Source organism: Melospiza melodia, chromosome 11 (genome assembly GCF_035770615.1).
Source record: "Melospiza melodia melodia isolate bMelMel2 chromosome 11, bMelMel2.pri, whole genome shotgun sequence".
NCBI classification, from domain to species: domain Eukaryota; kingdom Metazoa; phylum Chordata; class Aves; order Passeriformes; family Passerellidae; genus Melospiza; species Melospiza melodia.
In genome coordinates, this window is record NC_086204.1 from 21,856,554 (window position 1) to 21,869,918 (window position 13,365).

Here is a 13,365-nt window from a genome sequence, read left to right on the forward strand (position 1 = left end):
TTGCTCCAGGTCTTTCCATCCCAAGAGTTGATGCAGAGCATGGATAGTTAAGGCACACTTTGGCAATGAACCCAAAGAGTTCCTTCTCTCCACCGTCTCCCACCAAGCCACCAGAAACTCCAGGTTGGATAATTCATCCAACCAGCAACAAAAAATAGCCCTTTGAAGAGCAAACAGGGCCCAAGGCACATTGGTGGATGTTGCCCAGCTGCCAGCCCTGAGTACACAGCCCCAGGCATTCCAGGTGTCTGAGGAGGAGGAGGAGGGATTGTGAAGAGGCAGAATCATTCCCCCCACTCTGTCCGGCCATGGCACGGGACTGAGAGAGCCCTGAGGTCTTCTGCCTCGCTGCCATGTGCTGGGAAGTGTGCTCTGAACCAGTGCCTCATTTTGCAAGTCCCACAGAGGAAGGACTGGCCATGGGCCATGGAGTCTGCAGAGCTGCCAGCATGATCCCAGGGTCCCAGAGGCTCTGGGGAGTTTGTCCATAGCCTGGCCAGTCTTGGGTGCCTGGTATAAAAAGACCCATGGGATGGAGGGCAGCTCAAGGATGGGGGAACGAGGTGCATCATGCCCCAGGAGATGCCCCAGGATGGAAGGCAGAGCTGTAGGATTCCCTCAGAGTGCTTCTGCCATGCCATGTTCACTGAAGTCAAGGACCTTGACTGAAGCTGGGGAGACCCAGCTGCTGCCAAGGACTTGTATGTTTGGGAGATGAACCAGTGGGTTGAAGGAAACTCCAGTTCCATTCCAGGAGCAGAAGATGGACAGCAGCAAGAAGATCCAACTCCGTGGTTGTGAGCTTTTCCCGACTCATACTGGCACCCATCAGAGAATCTGGAGCAGAGAAGGGATCATCTCTGTCCTTGGCTCCTGCTGACCTCATTTGGTCAATCTCCAACCTAGGGAGGGGCGTGGCTGGGCACTGTCGTGCTTCCTTGGGAGAAGCCTGTGTGGGCAGGCTGCCCAGCTGTGAGAGAGGAGGACAGGGGAGGAGGCAGTGCAACACCTTCCTTTGCTAGCTCTCAGCATTTCTCTGTTTTCCTCTTGTGAAACCCAGGGAAGTGTTTCTGCTCAGTTCAGCATCCCCACATGGAGCAGCACCATCAGCCTGTCCTAATCCTCCTCTTCCTCTCTCCTTTCCAGGTCCCTGTCATGCTCTCCCTTTCCAGCTCTCCCGGCAGCCCGCGTCCCTCTCATCGGGGATTCATTGTCTTGTCAGCCTCTAGTTAGCCGGCATGCGTACGAATCATAAATTACCCCGCCCGGGCCTCTGCTATGCTTCAGCACAGACAAAAAAATTGCACTCCATCACCGTGTCTCCCGGCTTTTAGTGGTATTGATCAATGCTGCTCCCTTCCCGCCCCCCCCCTTTTCATTTTAACCGAGCCGGTTAAGTGCAGTATCTTATTTTGTGCTGGGACAAATGAAAAGAATATTAGCAAGGGCTGAAATATATCTCTTTTTTATCTCTCTGCTACTTTTTTATTGAATCTTTCTGAGTAGGTGGCTTTCCGCAGGATGACAGCCTCATGACAGGCTCCTCATTAGAGCTGAGACAGTAATTGTGATGCATTTCCCTGCGCGGCCTTTTCACTTCTCCCCCCCCCTCCTGCCTTCCCTCCTCTCTCCCTTTCCCCTGATTTGTAAAGTGATTGGATGTACAGACTCACTCCGTTTCTTAAATTATTGCCCAGCTCCATCCATCTTCACTGCCCCACACCAGGCAGCCATGATCTCCTCAGATGGAGAGCCAGGGTGGGATCACAAGGGGTTCCTCACCTCTCCTGCTGCCCAGCTGCCACTGGCCATGAGCAACACAGTGCTGGACCCAACGGGACCTGCAGCAGCCTCTGAAGGGCCCAGGGTGCTGTTCAAACATGCATTTTTACTGAGTGACCCATGGGACCAGCCTCAGCTGGGGTTAACTGCATGGCAGCAGCACTGCACCAGTTTACACCAGTCCTCTCCAGTATCCAGCTTGTCTGGACAGGCAGCTACAAGAACAACTCTTTCTTTGGAGGGAAATCAATATTTTAGCAAGCTTTTCTGCCTCAGATCTCTCTCTAGTTTTTACTCTCAAGAGAAGCAGGTGTATTTTCTAAGCTGCTTGGCAGCCTGGGCACCTTAGCAGGGAGCAGTGTCAGGGATCAGGCTCTTTGTGGCGATGCAGCAGTCTGAGTACAGGTCTTCTCTGGGACCCAGTTTGTTCATGGGGTTGCAGAGGTCCCCCTGTCTGTCTGTGTCTCTATGTGTTTTATTCACCCTAGGTGTATAAAACCAGCTGTCCCTCATCCCTGTGCCTCTGTTTGACAGATTCAAGGCAGGACTGGCTCTGTGATGTGCCAAGCACAATCCAAGTCCAGCTTCTGTTGGTGCTATGCAGTATCTTTGTGCTGTGATGCAGGAGTGATTCCTCAAAAATATTTTCTTATCTGAATAGCCATTTTTTCAGGCCTCTGCCACCTTCCTGCCTGCACAGACCTCCAAAAGGCACGTGATCCAAGGGAGCTCTGCCCAGTGCTGGGTGGTCTGGATGTGCTTGCTGCTCTGTGGGGTGTTGCAGAGTTAAGTTGTGCTGTGGATGCAGTCATGGCCAGACACTGAACCCAGCCACAGCACTCAAACCTGGAGTCACCTCACTGCCTGTCACTGTCTCTGGCACCAGGATCTCCACTGCCCTGTGCAGAGCAGCTGCAGCAGGGGCCAGATCCAGGGCACCCATCCTGGGCAGCAAGTTGAGGTCTGCATCCCCCAGCCAGCAGGAGCCTGAGGGATGGGAGGGCCCTGATAGAAGGAATGGGAGGTGCCCTGACCTCACCTGCAGGTTTTTGGGTGCCTATACTTTTTGGTACCAACCAGCAGGATCCAAGGCAGTGCCCAGCAGGCAGGATGCCACTCCATGGGGACAGCACTGGAACCAAACCAGTAAATAACAGGGAGATGGGAGAGCAATCATCAACATTATTCCTGCTCCCTCACTTTACTACCATATATTTTTTGCCTCTACTGTTCTTCTGGAGTGCTGTGCACTAACACATGAACCATCTCTGCCTTGAGCCATCTCCCCTCCTTGGCCACCACTTACTACCAGGGCTCTGTGAGCCTCATCAGTTGTGGCGTGGGCTCACCAGGAGAAGAGTGAGTGTTTTGCTATTTCCAAGCTAATATGGGGCTTTCTTTGAATTATTGTTTTTTGAGCTGGAAGGAAAGGAGGCTTGTCACACAAGATACCTGCTATCAGTACACAAATAACAGCAAGCCCATCATCGAATGGAAAATAATCGCCGCGGAAAGCGAGTTGCAGAGCAGCCAGAGGGATTATTACAGGAGCTGGCAGTGGCAGTGCTGTCAAGCAGCCTGTGTCAGCACTTCCATTACCACCCACCTGGTTTAGCACAGCCCCCAAAGCAGGGCACGGGGCCACAGGGCCCCAGCGTGGGGTCATTTCTATTCAGAAGAGTTTCAGATCAACTGGCTTTGATTGGGTTTAAATGATGGAGTGTTTAGGAGGGAGAGAGCAGAAATGGGAAGGTGAGATGGAGGGAGGCATCTCAAAGAGGGGGGGTTTGGTACTCACAGAAGTGGAAAAGAGTTTGAGGTAGGAGAAATCAGGAGCTGGGACTGAAGAGCTGGTCCTCATGGGAGCAAGGTTCAGCTGTCACAAGGAGGGACAGCATGGGGAGCCACAGGTGGCACTGCCTGTGCCACCTTCGGCAGCAGTTCCTGGGGAGGCACCTGGCTGTGCATCAGTGCAGATGAGCAGTGCAGTTTTAGACTATTTATTTCATTCATTTGGCAACTTGCTGAGCTCCTGTGCAGAGGGAGCCCTCATGCCTTGTAAACTTTGCTCACTGAGCGATGGGAGCATTGTTTACTCTGCACTGTGTAGTGGTGAGGGGCTGTATGCACCCTGTGCTGTCAGCACTCTTGGTGGGCTGGGCTCCTCGGGTTTTTCACTTATATGCTCTCCAAAACTGTAGTTCACATTCTGCTTGTGAGGGAAAGTTCTGCCTTCCAAGTGACACACTCCCACCCTGCAGTGCTGTCAGGGCACAGGTGCAGGGCAGGAGCAGGGGTGACTTCATGGCTCCATGCCTGCCTTGTGTCCCCTGAACCTGAGCCCAGCTGCCAGCCTGGAGCCCATTATGGGCTGCTTTGCAGTGAATCAGACCTTTCCCAAGGGAATTATCTTGGATCCATATCAGTGTCACTGAATGAAGGATCCAGCCCTCTATCCCCAGTGGGATCAGGAGGGCTTGGTCCAGTCCCTTCCTGGGCTGGGATCCATTTGCAGATGCCCTCCGAAAGAGCCTGTGGAGAAATTCCTCCACGCAGGGGTGCATCTGCGTATTGAGCACGGTGCTTTCAGAGCAGGAAATATTCGGTTTCAGCACTTGGAGTTAAACATTTCCGCGGAGCCCAGGAGACCGTGCAAACAGCGGGAGCACCAAAGCTCTGCCTTTTCATCTCTCTGGCACCGGCGAGCGGGGGGTCGGCAGCGAGGGAAGCGCGGCAGAGCTGCGGAGGGTAAACACTGGAGCCGAGCCTACCGAGTAACCAGAGAGTGAAGGGGAGAGAGAGGGGCAAAGAAAACAAAAACACAGCTGCCAAAAAACAAAAGCCTGAAAAGAGCCATTCAGAGTCTCCCAGGAGCGGGTTTGGCACAGGGCAGGGAGGGATAAGCAGGGAGCAGGCATAGGTCCCCCCCTCGCTCAGGGATATGGGCCCTTTGTTTTGCCCTGGGCAAATCAATGCCCTCTGCTCCATCCAGAGGGGTGAGCACTTACACCCCAGCACCATCCACCCACACACATGATGTAGCATCCTTTGTTTGCTCCTGGATATCAGGATGACTCTGCTCTGCAGAGGAGAGGTGGGCTGTATGCATCTCTCTCCACCCTGGTGTTCACAAACCAAGAGGCCTGAAAATTTGCCATGCCCATCCTGTCCCTCTCCTCACAACCTAGCATCCTCCACCATGGAGATGGTTACCACTGCCTGGAGCAGGTCACCACAGCGTGGGTGTGTGCCAGGCTCTGGGCATGCTGCAGATGTGGAAGCTGCTGATTTGGGGAGACACATTCCAGGAGAAGCCTCTGGGGCCCTGCAGGCCTGCAGTGGTGCCACAGACCTGGGGAGGCTTGCGTAGGTGTCCTCCTGGCACGGGAGAGGATCCCTCCTTCCTGCCTGTCAGCTGCACTTAGCCCTGCTCCTGTGAAAGTGAGCTGCCAGCCCCCTGGGCCAGGAGCTGGGGCTGCTTCTGTCTCCTGCTTTGCAGTCTCTACATCAGGGACTTGGCTGTGTGTCCCGGTTCCTGTTCTCCTGCCCCTCTGGAAGCCCTTGTTTCAGTGCAAGCACCAGCCTCCCGCACTCACCGGAGAAAGGGGATCTTCCCTGGCTGTCATGGGGATGTGGAGTGACAGCTGTCACATCCTTCCTTGGCACAAATTCATCACCGTATCATTGGTGTAGCTGGTGGGTAAGGCCACTGCTGCTCATTTCTCCTGCTGGCCTGGGCTGGGGTTGGGAGCAGTCACGGAAGACAGCAAGGCTTCTTCTCATGGCCTGAGATCCCTCCTGGTTGCCCCAGCCATTGAAATCCAAAGTCGCCTCTGCTTAGGAACATGCACCCCATGGAAGAGTACCAGAGAACAAGCAGGGGGTGAGGCCTTGGGTGTGCAGGGGGTTAAACATCCCAGCAGTCTGGGGTACCAGCTGGTCCCCAGCAGGGGACCCTGACTATGCGCCCTGACCCAAGGCTGCCAATCCCAGTTCTGTGGTCCAGGACAGTCCATCACCTCCTGCAGCAAAGGAACATCTCTGGTTTCCCCGTGGAGCGGAGACACGGCGATGCCCAACCTCTGCTCCACTCTTTGGTGCTGCTGAGAGCATCCCAGCCCCAGCAGCCACAGCTGTGGTGGTGATGGGGGCTCGTGGGCCCCAGGGCAGTGGCCTGGGCCAGGAGTGGGGGTGCAGAGCAGCAGGGCGGAGGGCAGCCTGTTTACCCATCCATCTGTACACCCCACAGCGGGGATCCAGCAGGATTTCCCGTCCCTCAAAGGCTGCCTGTTTATTTTGGGAGGGAGACTCAGACAGCTCCATTGTTTTGCTGTGAAGTTGGGGTTATAAATAGCAGGTGGTCGGGGACGCTCCTGGGCTATTTTGGGCCCCCACTAGACAAAAGTGGAAAAGCTCCAAGAGGAAGATGGAATTACTGAAATGCCGACCTTTCCCGCAAGGGTCAGCAGGAGCTGGATGTTTGGGTTTGGGCTGGATTCTGGGCATTATTTAAACATGAGCGAAGGAGGAGAGAGGAGGATGTTCCAAGTTGCATGGGCTGCATGCTGCCAAAAACTGTGTGTCCTCCCTGGCAGAAGGGTGGTGGGAATGAGGGCCCAAGGCACCTGGGATCTGCCTGGGAGCCACTGGGGGTGGCCCAAGTCCAGAGGAGAGACCAGTCAGGTTTTCCTCCTGACAGCCCTGCTTCCATCAGGCCCTTACACTTTGTCCTGCTGAAGGGCAAAGATAAGCCAAGGTAACTCTCAAACTTACTTCAGACCCTTTCTCTTGTTAAATGCTTGTTCCAGGCAGTTATACAGAGAGAAGCAGCGACCCAGTAAAGCTGCTCACGCCAATGTTTTATCCTTTGAGAAGGTCTATTCCTTTAATGGGGATTCATTTAACTGGGCTCCACCATCATTAGGAACCATAAAATGGCACCTTTTGGCTCCTGATTGGAAGGCCACATTGCACACAGCCCCCTCGTATCCAGCACCGGCTGCTTTATTGTGCATTACTGCCTCTCACTCGGATTTAACCAATTTGATCCATGTCTAATACATAAATAAATAATCCAGCAGGAGGGTTCATGCTGGATGACAAGAGGCAGCTATAAAGCACGTTCCTCCCTGCCAGAGCCATCTGAGCCAGGCTCCGCACGCCCTCTCATGAGCAGAGCTGCTAGTACAGCTGGGAGAGGGGGCCTGGGGACCTGAGGGCTTCCCTCTTTTATGGGAACTTCATTGTTTGCTTTAGAGTTTTATTTTATGTTAAATAGACGCTGTATATTCCTTACAGAGGGGGCAATAAAGTTTCTGAGCTGGAAGAAATTGGCTTCAGATCAGGGAGTGAACCAGGGAGATGTGGCTGGGCAGGGAAGCAGAAGACAGGATTGAGAGTAAGGAGGGTGTGAGGAAATGTGCTGCTTGCAGATCTGCCCCAGAGGCTCAGCCCAGCTAGGATTAGGGTACACAGGCAGCCCCAAATCTCACCCAGGGGTGATACAACCCCAGGGACCCAGAACTCTGGGGTCTGGAGCTGCTGGTGGTGCAGGGGGGACAAGGGGCCCAAGCCCAGCCCTGGGAAAGGGTGAGCAATCCTGGGTGAGCTCCCTAGTGCATCCACAGCCTCACATCATGGGTTTTCCTTTGCTGCCCAACATTGTGTGCCCATGGAGATTTACTCTGCCCTTCATAGGGAGGATCATCCTGACCCACCCAGCTTCAGGAGTGTCAAGGAGGATAAAGATGGTTCTTTATAATGAGTTAATAGGAACAGTGAGCAGTGTAGAGTCAACCATCTACTCCAGATCATATCACCTGAACCTCAAATGGGAAGCTGGGTGTGCACAGGGGCACTTCCAGAATGTGGGGCTGTTGCTGTCTCCCTGTAAGAGTGGAGGGCCCACAGCCAGGCTTGGGATGCTCTTGTGCCAGTTGCTGAGCCACTGCAGGAGAGAGCCAATCCCTGCCCCAGGCAGTGTAGGATGGAGAGTGAATTAGGGCTATACCATGAGAAAATCCCTGGATTTCAGTCCTGTGCTAGGACAGGAACCAAAGCAGAGCATGGACAATGCTGATGGCAGCTGATCTGAGCTAAAGCTTTTCCCCTTCTTTTCCTTCTCACAGGCAAAAAGAAAGCAACTTTGTTTGACAGCCAGGCTCCAATCTGCCCCATCTGCCAGGTCCTTCTTCGCCCCGGGGAGTTGCAGGAGCACATGGAGCAGGAGCTGGAGAAGCTCACGCAGCTGAACATCAGGTAAGCAGCTCCCTGGGGTCCATCAGCATCCCTGGTGATCTGGCTGAGGCACCTGCATGGGGCAGAGAAGATGGTGGTGCCCACAGCTACAAGATGTGGGGGATCTAGTGCTAGCCAATGGGGCAGAAACATTTCTCTGGGGTTCACTGCAATGGTAAAGGCAGGCAGAAATCCCTCCTGGAGGTCACAGACATCCCTCTCCCAGGGGACATGTGTGTAGTGAGCAGCTCTCATTTTGCTGACACCCCCTGATGGAGCAGCCCTGCAGCATTGGTGCACACTGCTCCTCAGCTGCCTTCCCTTCTGCTACCCTCAGTGCAAAAAAGTCACCTATTAAAAAAAAAAAAAATTGCCTTTTAACTGCTAGCAGTTATTTAGGAAATGGCTGCAGCCAAGGGTTGGCAAATCCCTGGCCCTGCCTTAATAAAAGTCAGCAGCCTTGGGAAAGAGCGTGTTTATTTCAATTATTAATGAATTCTCCGGTCATTAAAAGGTGAGGAAAGGAATCAAACTGCCTACTCGAAGCAAAGTTACATCAGCAGGTGGTAGGAGAGGAGGGACAGCATGTGTGTCAGTGTGTGTGTGCCAGGGTGAGGGCTGCACATGGCTGTGCACAGTATGGAGGATGTAGAATCCATCCCTGCTTGGCTTGGATCTTCTTGGATTCAGTGATAGCCATTGCAGATGGAGGGAGCAGGAGGGAGCTTTAGTTAGAGAAGGAGACACCTCCCAGAATGGATCTGGGTTGAGATACCCCAAATTTGGCACCTGCACCCTCAGGCTGACACCCACATTCCCTGTGCATTGCACAGGAAGATAGGGAAGGGGGAAGCAGGGAACAGGCAGCCATTTATCCCCCGCGACACCCAGTCCCCTTGCAAGAGTAATTTATGGTGTAATTTGGGCCGCATCCAACTTAATAAAGGGCCACTGCAAATTAGTGAACAGGTTTAAATGAACAGAAGCAATTAGTGCTCGGAGGAGCCCATCAAAGAAGTTGGGCCAATATCAGAGTGAAACTGAAACTGCAAGCCAGGAACAGAGGCTGGCTGGCGCGAAGTGGTGATGGGAAGGTGGCGTTTAATGGGAAAGGAAAGGAAACCCTAAATCATAAAGCGTGACAAGGGCCATTGTGGGCCAGCTGACAAATGAAAAAGAATGGCATTATTCCTTTAAATAACAGCAGCAGTTAGAGAGGAGACAGCTCTCCCTGGCTTGCCCTCGCTTCCCTGGCCTGCTCCACTCAGCCACGCAGGCAGCGAGGAAGAATCAGAGGTCTTTATTAATTATTAAATAATGACTCGCTCCGTAGTGTGATAGATAACGTTCAATCTAGGCGATGGATTCAGGCCATGGAGGCTAATCTGTAACACAGCAGCTCCCCATAGGGATGGGCCCTCCCAGTCCTGGAGGAAACTGAGGCAGGGACCAGGGCAGCAGCAGGCAGGGAGGGCAGGAATCGGGGGCGGGAATCGTGGGCAGGATTTGCAGTGGGGTGTGATGGGGTTGAGTCCCCTGCACTGCCCAGCCCCAGCAGGCAGCTCGCTTCAACTCACTACAGTGGGTTGCCTCGTTTCCCATTCCCCCACCTTTCCTGCCTGGAGAAGCCAGGAGCAAGAACACATCAACAAGAGAAGAGAGAAACTAATAATGATCTCAAATAACCCAATAAACATAAAAATAAAATGTAGGCCTATAAACGCAACGGGCACTGGCAGCCCTGGCCGCTCCCTGCCAATACCGACTTGTTACCGAAATGGCCCAGCAGCTGTTACTTATCAGTCTGATGGGGAGAAGCAAACCAGGGGGCTGCTTTCCAAGGGCTTTTTTCTTTTTTCTAATTTAAAGAGGATGCAGCCAATCATGGCTTGTGATGTTAAGTTTTAATAAACCTTAATGATTTGCAACAAAATCGTAGATTTCCTGTGCTTGGGGAAGTCTTGCAGCACTGGAGGCTTGGTGGGCACTGGATCAACTCCAGAAAAGGGATTTCTCCAGGAGCTTCTGGGGGCTGAGATACAAGGAAGCTGCAGGCACCACCTGGATGATGCTACCCATGTCCCAGATCACCACAAGCAACTCACCCACTCCAATGAACCCCTTTCTCATCTGATAGGAATGGGGTTTGCTATCCCCCAGAGACAGGGACAGTGCTTTTTCCCTCCAAGGGCAGTACTGGTGTGACCATCCTGGCCTCAGGACAGGGACATCTCAAGGTCAAGCCAGCTTGAGCATCTTGCAGCAAGGCAGGAGGAGCCATGCTGGCAACAGGGCAGCACGCACCCATGCCTCAGCAGTCCTGTGCATGTACCAGGGACTAAACCCAGCTGTTGGACCAGTGATGGACATCACTCAGGAGGATCCAACCCTGCTGCAGAGTCCAGCTTTCCCTTGAAAAAGCTACCTTGGGTGGGAATGAGGTACCTTGGTTTCTAGCTCTGCTGCTTTCTTGGTGTGTCCAGTCTCCCACAGCATAGGGAGAGACCTGCTTGTGCTCACCCCACGGCTCCTCCACGCTGTGTGGGTCCAACCGAGCCTTGTGCTCAGCTCCATGCAGCCAAGCAGGGCTCTCTGAATGCAAATTTCATTTCTGAGCCACTGGCGCTGTTTCAAGAGCCGGCAGCCTCCGAGCCCTTTTTGGTGTTACATATGTAACAGCCTCATTGAACTTGACATGTCAAATTCAGGCCATTTGTGCAAAATCTCCCTTTAATAATACCGTTTCATTTCGCTCAAATGAGACTTGAATGCATGTAAAATGGAAAAGGATATTTAAGCGCTAACATTAGGCAGATGTCTTGCCAGAGGCCGATTGAATATATGAGATTTTGAAGTGCTTAACACGTTTTCGGTGCTCCCTCTTAGAATATGTCACCTGGCTTTCTTTTTTCTCCCCCTCTTTCCCTCCCCACCTGCCCCCCCTTTAAGTGAAGGGTATAAATTGAAAGAAAACAAAACTACAAGCCTTGGTTTTATGGGGTTTAACTCTTGCCAGGCAAGACTGTTGGTATTCCTCCTCCAAAGAGAAATTGCCTTGGAGCTCACCTTTGCAGAGCACAGGCTCAAAGCAGCAGGGAGTGGGAGGCAGGTGAGGGGAGGCCCCGTGATGCAGGGCAGAAGGGATGCTTTCCTTGCCCTGCCTGTGCAGTCAGAGAGCAAAAGGTGCCCATCTGAGCAGCTAAGTGCCCCCCAAGGCAAAAATAAGAAATAATAACAGCAACCCTTTGTATGTGTCTGTGCCCTGTGCCTCAGCCAGGCTGGTCGACACAGAATACATGAATATTCCTGGTTTGTGTGCATGAAGCTGATCTGGATGTGAGTCTCCTATCCTCACTCAATATATATTCACTTGTTTTACACCTCATCCGTGTTAAAGGCAAAGCACACTGAAATGTGAGACTCTTTCTGGAGCTGTCGGTGGCCCCAGCTCCAAGCTTCAGCTGCTGCTCTGGCAGCATTTCCCCAGCCTAGAACTACCTAGGCAGTGCAGGTGGGCACTCTAGAGCATTCTAGAGCAGCACCCAGGGGTGTCCCTCAGGACACACACACACATCCCTGTGTGCATTGCTGTGTGCCACCCTACAGGTAAATACTGTGAGCAGAGGTGGCAGTGGGCAGCAGCACCCTTCATCCCTGCCTGCTTTCCCCAGGCAGCAACCTCAGAGCACTGCTGATGGAGGGGAGGCTGGGTGGAGAAAGGCAGGTTTGGGGCTCTGGTTTGAGTTCAGGGTGGGGGGAAAGATGAATTTGAGGGTAGAAGTAAAGGAGGAAGTAAGAGCTGTAGAGCCAGCCTCAGCTGATGCTCCACAATGATTCTTTCTAGAGTTTGGGGAAGAGACATTTATTGGCCATTTAAAAAACCTTAGGAAGTCGCATTACAAATATTACAGTTGCTGAGTTCAGCAGTTTGAAGGTTGGGAATGTGCCTTTGGATGCAGTGGTGTTAATAGCATAACAATCTGTTCTTGAATATGCAATGCTCCTTTAAAAAAATATTTGGTGGGGGGTGTTTTATTTCACTGTGTGACAGCTGACAGATTCTCCCCTGCATTAGCAGCAGCAAGTCTATGCTTCAGAGCTGGGATTTCACCTCCCCAAAAATGGATGAGGTGTATCAGTATAGCTGGGGAGTGATCCAGAGGGTGGAGCAGTGAGGGTGATGATGTTCTCAAAGTGCCCCATGGCTGTGCAAACTCTCCCCTCATTCACTTTTCTTTCTTTTTTCCTTTGCAATCAGTACTGATTATTGTGAGCATGTTTGTATTACAAAGTGCCCGCCTGTTGCCTGCTCCCAGCCCAGGCCATCAGCTCTCATTGCTCCTTGCCATTCTGCTGGGGGCGTGGGGACACATCCCTGCACATCCAGCATCTCAGGAGCTACTGATTTCCCCTAATGACCTTTCTGTGTGTCCAGGAATAATTCCTCTTCTGCTTCTGTGATTACGAAGCATTTCCCGGAGCACAGAGGGCAGCGGGGTCTCGCACCTTGGTGCAGATGCAAAGTGCTGCAGGCTGTTTTCTGTGACCTCAAAGGTGCTGTCACAAAGAACCAAATAGTGTCAGGCAAAGGAGGGCAGAGTAAGATGTAGTGGGAATGCCTGTGTCAAAGAGGGTGAAGTGCCCAGATGGGGGATTTAGCTTGACTTTTGGAGCCAGCTTTGATTCATGTCAGAGGAAAAGAGCCAACCCCAGGACTATGGTGATCCAGCTCCTGTAGCAGCATTCAGTGCACCTCTGCCCAGGCTTAAATCTTCCTTTGGGTTCCATCTGAAGCTTCCTCTTCCTTGTTTGCACACATGCTCTGTTCCTCTCACTGTTCTTAATCCACTCTTTTTTTGCAGCTGAGGTAGAAGCAGAAAGTGCTTCCTCGGTCCCTGGCACTGCACAGAGCATCCTCACCCTGCTGGGAGGAGCTTCAGCTCCTGGTTTCTTTATGCAGAGAGGCACAGTAGTGACTCTTCTCAGGGGACAGAGACAGCTCTGGGTCCAGTGGGACAAGAAATGAGGAGGAAACTGGCAAGATAGCTGAAACACAAAGGCTGTGGGGCCTTGAGAAATATACTGGTCACAAGGCAAGTTGACTGTTCTTGAGAGATGTATCCAGACCTATGGAAATGCGTCCTGCTTTTCACGTCTTTCACAGGTTGCTTTCCCAGTGTTTCATGGTCTTTCTGATTAAAGTCGTCCCCTGCTAGCCCCTCAGACTCTGCACTGGAGACTCCTGCCAATGGACAGGTTGGCAAGCACATCATCCCTGCGTGCCCAAATGACAGGGGCTTGATCTGTTGCTCCTGGTCACAATAAGGACCCAGAGCAGGTTATGAG

General features: G+C 52.5%; 1 protein-coding gene across 8 annotated transcripts in view; it reads left to right on the top strand.

Moving 5' to 3' along the window:
* The window catches only part of RNF220 (ring finger protein 220), a 216,099-nt gene that overhangs the window by 126,213 nt on the left and 76,521 nt on the right, over positions 1-13,365 (top strand). For all 8 annotated transcript variants that reach the window (XM_063165965.1, XM_063165969.1, XM_063165962.1 and 5 more), the window contains one exon: positions 7,911-8,040. In XM_063165965.1, the coding sequence (XP_063022035.1) occupies positions 7,911-8,040 (130 nt within the window). The remainder of the gene's footprint in view (positions 1-7,910; positions 8,041-13,365) is intronic.